The sequence below is a fragment of the Monopterus albus genome, unplaced genomic scaffold, assembly GCF_001952655.1.
Source record: "Monopterus albus unplaced genomic scaffold, M_albus_1.0 scaffold173.1, whole genome shotgun sequence".
NCBI lineage: Eukaryota > Metazoa > Chordata > Actinopteri > Synbranchiformes > Synbranchidae > Monopterus > Monopterus albus.
This window is the reverse complement of record NW_018128053.1, coordinates 590,511-601,112: the sequence shown is the minus strand read 5'-3', so window position 1 is coordinate 601,112 and position 10,602 is coordinate 590,511. Positions and strand designations below refer to the sequence as shown.

The following is a 10,602-nucleotide window of genomic DNA, read 5'->3' as shown; positions in this document are numbered from 1 at the left end:
GTTTTAAATATTGTGAATACACCATTATGGGTACTTGTGTACAAGAATGTGCTACTGTATCAACAGGCAATCTTTCAGGTATCATTTCAAATGCAGTAGTAGAACTGACAATCCTGGAACAATTTTAAAGCAATGAATCAATTTTATATTATGTGCCAGTCCTCACAGCATAAATTTGCTAAGGTGATGAATGGTTCAACATGGTTCTCTAAACGTCAGAGTAGTTTATCTGAATTTTCCAGTGAAACTGTTCAGTATCTTGAGATAATGAGAAAACAACTTGAGAGTCATCAGTGAAACAAAGTAAAGGGCTGACTCAAATTTAGAGGGTTGTTGCTTACATCTGTGATGAGAGAAAAGAAGAAGCTCTCTCCACATCAGTAAAGGTCAGAAATTTCACTGGCTACTGCACTTACTCACTTCCTTTCTCTTTTGTGAACTTTACTGTAACATTTTTTTTTCAATGGACAGTCCACACTGGGGGTCCAGAAGCAGAGAAAGGTCAGAGAATGAGGACAACATAACTGCAAGGGATAGAAAATAGACCGAAGTTTGATGTGTAGAGCATTTTGCTGCAGAAGTACATAAAAAAACATCAGATTTGGAACATAAAATATGTGCTGCTCATAATTGAAACCCTTCCTTTGAAAAATATGTCACATAGACTAAAGAAATGTGGTGTTGCAGAGATAAAACAGCTGTGGTGTACAATGTACTGTAAATACATAATAGCATAAAAACATCATAGCATCATTCATAGCATTCAAAACAACTGCAGGCACATTTTCTCATAACAATGTTTAACAGATATCATTTAAGGCTATATTAGGACCGTAAGTGTAGACCTTTAAAAACTGAATGCCAAACAATGGGAATGTCAGCAGAGTGGTGATGAGAAACTCTGCACATTCAACAACACTTTCACCTTGAAGTGTTAGTGAATCACACATTTTGCTTTTGTAACATTGACCAGCAAACACATTTCCAATAGAATCAGCATTTTTAAATTTTTTTTCTTCCTTTTGTTTAGCAGAAGGGAAAGCAGAAAAGTGTTACCTTCAGCCCCGGGGTCAGGTCGTCGGGGTCAAAGGTGGTCAGAGGTGAAGGTCCAGGACGTGAGCCATAGGACAGGACAAGGGGTGGGACACACATTGGTGGAGGTCACAGAAAAGCACAAAGACATGGCGAAAGGGAGGAGGGAGAAGCAGAAGGCACAACCAAATAAATGAGGTGATGAAAGGAGAGGCATTGGGGGCAGCAACAGGGGAAGATGTTGCAAAGGGTTAAAAGGGTAAGGAAGGAATTTAGGAAGGAATGCAGGGATATGACACTGAAAAAAGGTAAAAAGCAGTAGAGGAAACTGTGAGGAAAAGCGGCATTTTTGAGGGGCTGGGGGCGAAGAGGCTGAGTCAATTTCTCTATAGGAAAAGAAAAAAAAAACAGAACCAAAATAAAAAGGAATGAACCCATACCTTGGTCGTTTAACGTCAGGTGCGCCAGACCTTGAAAGGGAAAAAACAGAAAAAAAAACAGAAAGAGGAAGAAAAGAAGGTCATAAAAGGCACGGGAAGAAAAAAAGCATTGTCACAACGTTGGACTGCAGTTTGTGACAGACATCCTGGGGCAAACTTGGATGTCAGAGTTCAAATCAAAGGTAAAAAACGAGAAAGAGAGTGAGAGTGAGAGAGAGAGAGAGAAAGAAAGAGAGAGGGAGAAAGAGAAAGAGAGAGAGAGAGGAGATACTAACAGAAAACAAGCAAACACTTCTTGAGTGAGGTGTGAGGGATTTAGAAAAAAAAGCATTTTCATTTGGTGCAACCCCCGAAGGCTATTGCTCTCACAAATGCTTTTTTTTCCTCTGGAGTACTTATGGAACACACAGAGAACTGTTTGGCAGAAAAGGCTTGAACTGAATTCCTCATCTCCTACTGTACTCAAATCACCTTAAAAATAATCTCAGCTCCACAAGGTCTTACACAGAGAGCAGGTCAGAGATAAATGTGGAAAAATCACAGCAGAATAAGCAAATGTTTTATGTTTGTATAAACCTAAAGCCAAAGATGATCCTAACATAGATGAGTGCTCAGCATCACAACAGTCATTAAGCTTACTGTAGTCTACTGTGCACATATCTAGCCAAAATTGCAGATGGAGAGATTCACAAGCACACAACAAGCTCCTGTTGTTATTGGACAACAGTAGTGAAGCAATCTCTGAATCAAGCCACATGTAACGAGCAAACTATTTCCCATACTGTGACCGTCCATGCATGTAAAAACAACAGCAACATCATGACAGCATTTTCAACTTTTTTTTTGACACCTACAGTATTTGAAAATAAATACTGACGGACACTGAAACTGCCTTTTCTGTGCTCTCCCGAGGCTGGGAAAGCTGCTCTTTTATTATCACACTGCTGGGGAACACACAGCAACGCACCACAGAACCAAATACACTGAACAATCCCCGCCAATCCCAAGTAAATACATCCCGCCCAGATGGGCATTATCGGGGGCCCTGCCAAGTGTCCCTCTGCCCCCAACACTACAATACAATCAGAAAGACTTTATGATCTTGGTTTCTCAATACAATACAGGTGGCAATTTATCATCTTCACCAAAATACCTCAGGTTTTTGGTAAAGCAACTGTAGCTAATCTGGTAGCAGTGCAATCAACCCCAGAGAAATAGCAACCACACTCTCAAAACTACCACTACTCAGTGCAACAAGCTGGACAGTTGCTGCCTATCAAAGATTGTTTTGTGAAGTAAGTGGAGTAAAAAATACTAAAAAAAAAAAAGGAATGTGCTGTTTCTGAGCAACATCCAGAGCTAGGTTTTGTTGTATGGTTTCAGCAGCATTTACAACTTTACAGTCATAATGACATACACAATCACAGCTTTTACAGTTTAAAATAGAACATTCCACTTCCATAAAACACCGGTTTGAGAACGGTACTATAGCAGGAATTATGGGGAAAAATGCTCAGCAGGAGGGGAAATTATAGCAGCATATCTGCTTAAACCGCTTAACGTCCATGTTCTGTAAACATGCAGCTGCAGTGCAGACTTAGAATAAGAGAAAAATGGAACATGGTCTTCTCTATGGCCTAAAGCAAGGCTTATTCCCAAATCACCTCAATGGCTAAAGTAAATTGGATTTAACCACAGGCAGCACAGAATATCAACATTATGTCTGTTGGACTAGAAGCCCCAAAAGGTCAGATCTTTTCAGGTCAGTCTTTGCCTGCTTGATCAATACCATTTCAGACATAACACTACCAGCAAATAGCTCAATCAAACTAACCCCGGAGCATCAAAGTAAGATGATGTAGCCTTGAAGTGTTGTGCTTTACTTCTTTTTTTAAATATCATCATTCACCATCAGAAAAGGAGTCTAACATAAAGAAAGAAATCATTTGTTACCTAACAGATACTTCAGATTTTAAAACATTCATATGACTAATAGCTGTAGTTTATGAACATTCAGCAGTGGAATTAAGTACTGAACATGTGAAACATATTTGGACTTTATTTTTTGATACTTGAGTTTCATATTTCGGTTCTGTACTGATCTTCAGACTGACCTGTTTTCTGTGGGTGATGGAGATCAAATCAGCGTCTCTTAATGTAGAAGATATGTAGTACTGGTTATCATTCAGGCCAAGATGACTCAACGAAAGCCTTTCACTTGCCCTCTTGTATCAAGGATGTGCTAAAATACTCAATTCAGAATGGTTGCAGCAGCAGAAAAGAGAAACAGCCTTTAAAGCAGCACTCATCTAGAGTGTGCCAAAGGTTTAGCCTCCATGCTCAGCAAATCTACCAGAGTTTGTCTCTGTGAGGTCTGTGCATTAAGACCATGAACTGGCTAACTGTGGTGCTTGACAGCTAAGGTTACCTAAACATCCAGCTGCTGCTTGTTGTTGTTGTTGTTGTTGTTTTCCAGCAGACAAGACAGAACAAGACAGTCTAATGTCTCAGAAAACAAATTCAACAAACAACTGGGGGCTGGATGTGGTGGTGCAAATGCACAAAACACATCTATACCCCCAGAATCAGAATGCAGAAGTTGACTAAACAAGTTCAAATGACTCTTGACTACATGCTGTTCCTATTGTACTCTTTCTTAATAACATCTGTGATTCAGGGGTAAAGGAAATGTACAGGCAGAGTGTTTTATTTATCTGGCTGCAGTCCAGTTCATGCTGGCCCTTTGCAAGGAGTCCAATCATTCTCACTCTGCCTCCCTCTGTTTTTGTTCCCTTGCTCATAATCCATTAAGGAGATAAGGAAAAGGCTCCTACAATGAAACAGAATGGTGCTGTCACTGCATACCAAATCATTCAAATACCCCAACCCCAACCAACAGGCAAAGGACAGCAGCATAAAATTTATGATAGAGGAAGACAAGAAAACATGATGAAGAGAGGGCAAGAAAAGATACATCAAGACAAAGATGAGAAAAGATGGAGTAACAGCAGCAAGTTGTCAAATGGCAACTTCATGGCTAGTGTTGATCAGAGACAGGTATGGAACCTGCTAGTGAAGAAAAGCCAAAAATCAGTCAAAAGGGGAAATTCATTCTGAAGTATCCTAAGAGAGAGTGAAATAGTAACTTAAAAAGTTGTGATCTGATGTATGCAAAATGCCAAGCTTGACTTTTAACACAACATTTCTCCCTAAACAGCAAGACAAAAGCCACATATACAGTACACTAACACAAAGTCAGAAGCACCGGATGCCAGACTTCTCACATGTCAGATCCTGAGATGAGGATGTGATGGCTTTCACTAGCAAGTGATCTGTGGGAGAGAAGGGGCAGCATGACTGAAAATTTAAATTACTCATCACGGCATGACAGCCCAAGTACAACAGACACAAGGAAAAGCTTCATCTCTCTTAACTTCCATTCTGAATCAGTACTGGAACACAAATCAAATTACCACAGCCACAGGCAGCATCACTTGCCACACATACTGGGAACGTGATGAAAACCAAGCCCAAACTAAGAGTCTCTCCCTCTCCTTGACATATGAGCATTTGATTAGATTCTTAATTCTGTGGTGAGTACAGATGGGAGTGCCTAACGGAACCAGTGCCGATTGGAGAGCGGCTCCGATTGGCTGGCTATGATTGAGCGGCAGATGGAGCACAGTCATAATTCTGTCATTAGGAGGCGACAGTCTAGGTGTTATCTGGCCTGTTCCTGTTGCCTCTGTTTTCCCCCTTTTTTCCAACCTTTTCTTTCTCCTGTCTCTACATCTAACCTTCCATCAGCCAGCTGCAGCTGCCTCCTGCTCTCTTCTTCCTCATCTGCTGTATTCTTATGATGTTCTTTCAGGTCTGATGAACACAAGCAACAAAGCACTGATTCAAATGGTAATTCAAACACCAAAGTCCTGCATGATAAAGACACAGACAGACTATTTTAATCAGGGTTATATGTATGTGTATCAATTCATAGATATATATATATATATGTACAGTTGAACCTTGGATTGCGAGTATAATTCGTTCCAGCAACGTGCTCGTAATCTAAAGCACTCGCATATCAAGTGAATTTCCCCATAAGAAATAATGGCAACTCAGATGATTCGTTCCACACCCACTTAGCCATATAAAAAATGATTACAGTAATGCAAAATACAGTATAAAGTAAAAATAAAACAAATTAACCTGCACTTTACCTTTGAAAAGAATCGTGGCTGGCGTGAGGGGCCATTGTTGCAGTACAGATGTTGACTATATGAGTGAGGCGCAAGAACCATCAGCTCAGTTGTGACGTATGTCATGTGACGCTCGGCAAAGTGTACGTACTACTTGTATTGTGAGACCTCACTCTTATATCGAATCAAAATTTTTTGCTCGTCTTGCAAAACACAAACCAGGTTACTCACAATCCAAGGTTCCACTGTATATACAGTATATCAGGATGATGCTTGCATTTTGTCAAATTAATTTATCAAACATTTACTAATAATTACATGATTAATACAGTGCTTTGTGGCATGAAAATGACAATGAAATAAGGACCACCAGAAATGACTGGGTCCAGCATTTGATTGTGTTTGGGTAGTTGTGCACACTTGACAATTCTTGACCGTAAGTTGTCCCATGTGGACCCACAGGTCATGTTAAGACAAGATGCAATGAATAAAGATAACTATGTAATAACAATAAAGTTTTGTAAAGTTTGTTTTACAAACAGCGTTCAACAGGTACTACATGGTTTTGAATGAGACTGACTGAAAATCCACCACAGTGCTCTTCAGATATTCACCGATTATCATTCTACACACATATACAAATGCACACAAACAGATGTACTAGGTCTCAAGGCAGAAGCAACAACACACAATTAGAGCGGGCAGAGAAAAATGGGAGTCATCATCATTATTCCCTTCTACCCCTTTCACACTTCCTTTCTCCTCACTTCCTCAATCCCCTGTTCATGAGGTGGACACAAACTAAGTCACAAGGAAGAATGTGTTTACTTCTCAAGCCCCCTGTGGCACTGGGATGGCATGCTAAATAGCACCATACTCCAAGGATTTTCACCAGCATATGGCCACCGCACTTTACGTGCCACCTGAAGACACATGCTGTACTGACACAAAAGCTCCTTCTTTACTTGCTGATCCCTAAATGCTAGTCACACAACAGTGGTTAAAACCTAATTTTTAAGGACACTGTCTTTGATGAGTTCAGTGGGAGCAAGCACTACCCAAAAGCAAGAACTACCCAAGTGTATAAAAGTCATGAAGTATAAAATAAGAACACTAAATTGTTTAATGTGCAGCTTACTGCTTGGTGCGCAAGATTTAAAACTACATAATATCTAAAACGTATGGCACATCCACAAATCAGTGGCTTTTACCAGGCCTGGGCGGAGATAAAGTTTCACAGCGTAATCATTGCTGTAAGTCTCATCTTGCCAGAAAGTGCAGGCATGGCTCCTGAAGGCTGAGAAACAAACCAGGGCAATTTATAAAAACATTCACTTTAAACGTGTCATAAAATGGTTCTGATTGAATATGAATAACATTTATGTCAGTAGGCTGATCTAGAAGGCATAGTGTCTTTGCATAGCTGAAGTAAAATAGAAACTGTGGCAGAATTTATAGTGCTTTAATAATTCATTGTGGATATCTATTCTTTGAAAGAGAAAGGAAGAGATAGTGGGGGGAAAGTGCAAAGAAGACAATCTTGCAGAGTTATAGATTGATGTTAAAGGCTTCTATGCCTTTAATGTATTAAATTATTAACAGAGAGCTTGCCCCGTCTCAAAAGGAAGAAACACGTAAAGCTCTATAATTTAAAATCAAGTGAAAATCTTGCTCATTTGGTCCACAGCGGCTTACTGACAGTGTCGAGTTATAGACTTAATAAAGGAAGAAGGTTTACAGTGAACCCACTCTGCCTTGCTCATGTAGTACATGTAGTATATTTTTTTAAATGTCTGTCCAGTCCGCTGTTTAACATCAACATGCCTTATCGATATTTCAGCCAAAATAAGAGAGATGAAGCCTTGTCAATCACCTGATGTCTGCACTACCCAGTAATCAATAACTACACAAAGACTGGAAAAAGCTTTGGTCCTTTGGTCCTAATCTAGTGAACTTTTTAAGATTATGTTTGTACAGAAATCAGTTCAGTGCTCTTTAAAGGACTGCCTGTACAGTATAAACACCCATTCTGCAAGTCACTGAAGAAAAGCACTGGTGCATGATGCCACATACAGGACTGGGAACAAATGTTTTATTAATTGATGACAGGGATATCAACTGATTGAATGTTGATTATCAAATAATTGTTGATAATTTAATTGATTAAAGTATATTAACCACCAATGCAGATGACAAGGACATGGTATAACAGTAAGAAAATGTACTGTAGTTTGTTGTAGCACCTGGTTACTGCACTAGGTGGTGCCTCTGATGGTTAATGAAACGGAGTTACACATTTTTTGTAAGTGCTTATAACAGGTGCACACATCTTTAAATGAACACACCTCCTGCCATCCAAGAAGGATAAACGGCAGCATTGGCTTTCTGTGATCACTGTCACAGTCATGTTGAACACTGCAGCATCAAGATTCTACAGAGCTGTTGTCTGGCAGCTGTCTGGTTTAGCAAGCTAGCTGAGGTGCATGCTAATACCAAACTACTATCTTCAACAGATGCAGCAAGCAGCTGCTTAGTTAACACAGGCTGGGAGCTTAGTGTCAGACAGCAGAGACCACTGCTGTAGCTGCTGTGCTAATGCTGGGGACAAGTACTGCTCTAATTAAACACGATTCCACCATAATAAACATAAAAATGATTAAATGTATATGCACCACCCTTCTGCTTTGAGTATTTATGTGTTTTACTAGTGGCAGTAAAGATGAGTGAAAGATCTCCTAATCTGATACAGTTGGCACAACAACATTTGTGCATCTGAACCAGCTGAGCCAGTTTTCTCCATCAGCTTTACAAATGTTAGCTACAGTGAACCATACATGTCACTCCTATCAAGCAGATAAGGCATGTGTACCATGTTATTTAAAAACAAAGAAAAAATAAAAAAAAGAATCTGTAAAATTGTAGTCCAGGGTGATATTTCATGTCTATACTTTGGATTTTGTCCAGCCAATAACTGCACGGTGGGAACAGATGTGAGTGGAAGGTCTGCAATTTTAAATTAAGTCATTATTTTATGTTGTTTCATTTAGAATTCAAGGTACTCGCTGTTTACTTAAATTCCTAACTTATCGAATTTTCTGCATAGGCCGAATCAGTAGTTAAAAACTGTCAATGATTAACTGATTACTGATTTTTAATATGGCTGACTATCAATAAAGGCCAATAAACAACCTAATACCTGCATCCCTTATCTGTAATCTTTAAATCTTTATTGCAAAAATAAACAGTTAACTGTACAAGCTTACAAATCAGAGCATTTTACTCAGTCATGTTTTGGCTATGTTGGTGTTGGATCATAATAATCATACAAATCAAAGGAAGGAAAGCTGCAGGAGAGGTTACAGAAATTTCTACAGACCAGTTTTTACCAGGCACATTTAAACTTCAGGTGTTGAATATTTGAGAATTAGGGAGGCATATCAAGTCCATGCTGGCTGCAGCATTCCAGCCCAGATTTATCCAGCAACAGTACTGCTGACCATCTACATTGAATGTTATGTTCCATAGTCCTATGATTACTTTGAACAACAGTTCAAAATTCTTGTCACTCTGTGTGTGTGTGTGTGTGTCAGTCATCTGGTATTACTCATGCTGTGAAGACGACTGTCAGCATCGTCACATTGTGAGGACTTGGCATCTTTATGGGGGCAAAGAGCATGTCCCCAAAACAGAAATCATTACATTCTAAAGTGATGAACTGGTTTCAGTGAGGTTAGGGCTAAGTTATGGTTTGGTGTTAGGGCTGTAGTTGGACAAGTAGTGGTTATGGTTAAGATTAGGGTAAATCTCCTGACATAATAGAAACACAACATGTGTGCATGTTTTCCTTGGGAATGCCACAGGGAACTCTTGACCACAGGCAAGATGCTTAAGCTGAGCAAGTGAGGCATTAAATCTGTATGGTCACTTTCCACAGCAGCAACAGCCATCATCTGTCAGAGCGATGCACTATGCAAGTTGTTTGGAAGACTGTCAAATGACATTATTTACAATTCAAAATTACAATTAGACAGGGCCACACTACATAATTAAGATTGCACAAGCCAAGGTTTGCAGACAGAGAATACTGCAATGCTGCCATGACAGACAATCAGAAACATTCTTGTCTGTCTTGATTATGTCTCCAAACTTGGAGCCAATGCTTTGGTTTAGAATAACTGCTGTCCTAGCATCTACAAAGTTAAAGATGGATAGCATTTCATATTTTTTAAAAAAAACTTGTCAATCCAACATGTGTTTTTATTCAGCAGGGGATCACCCATACTGCAAACACTGAGCGTTTGCAATATGGTGCCTACTGTATGTGGGGGGATCACAGTAAAGGCTTATAAAGGAAAATGTCTCATTGTGATATTTTGCTCCCCCACATCTCCTAATTAACTGCATAACACTGAGTGAATTAGTTTGACTTGCATATTTTGTTCATTACAACACAGCTAATATGTCATGGGATGTGTCTGAAAAAATAAATCAGAGAGCCTTGGAGATTGGTGAGAGTTACGGGTCTGAACAGTTGCTTTTCCATCTTAATTAAACTGTTTATAAATAAATAGGCCCTCCATATGTCAAGCCGAAGAGTTTGGAGTAATTTCATATTTTATCCACAGAAACACAGAAGGGATCACTTCTACACTTATGCTAATTCACACAAGACAGAATATTGATGCTCAGAGGAATGACAGTGTTTTACTAACTCTACGTGTAATTTAGCAAATGCTAACATCCTGATGTCCCAGTGAATCCCCTGAATTTAAACAAGTACCTTCCATTGGTGGTAATTTTTCCTGTTATAAAGTGTTTTGAGTTTCTAGCTGGGAAGAAATATGCTGAATTCATCTTGCAAAAACCAATAAATTCTATGTCTGACCTCTATTTTCCTTTCATTTATGAGGTCAAAACTAATCATTAGTCCTCAC

The 10,602-nt window shown here is 39.3% G+C and overlaps 1 protein-coding gene across 8 annotated transcripts in view; it reads right to left on the bottom strand.

The window, feature by feature from the left end:
• Window positions 1–10,602, bottom strand: part of nrxn2b (neurexin 2b) — a 711,574-nt gene that overhangs the window by 507,353 nt on the left and 193,619 nt on the right. For 6 of the 8 annotated variants that reach the window (XM_020616301.1, XM_020616300.1, XM_020616308.1 and 3 more), the window contains one exon: window positions 1,473–1,502. The exons of the other annotated variants lie outside the window; for them this stretch is intronic. In XM_020616301.1, coding sequence (XP_020471957.1) covers window positions 1,473–1,502 — 30 coding nt within the window. The remainder of the gene's footprint in view (window positions 1–1,472; window positions 1,503–10,602) is intronic. 8 annotated transcript variants of the gene reach the window in all.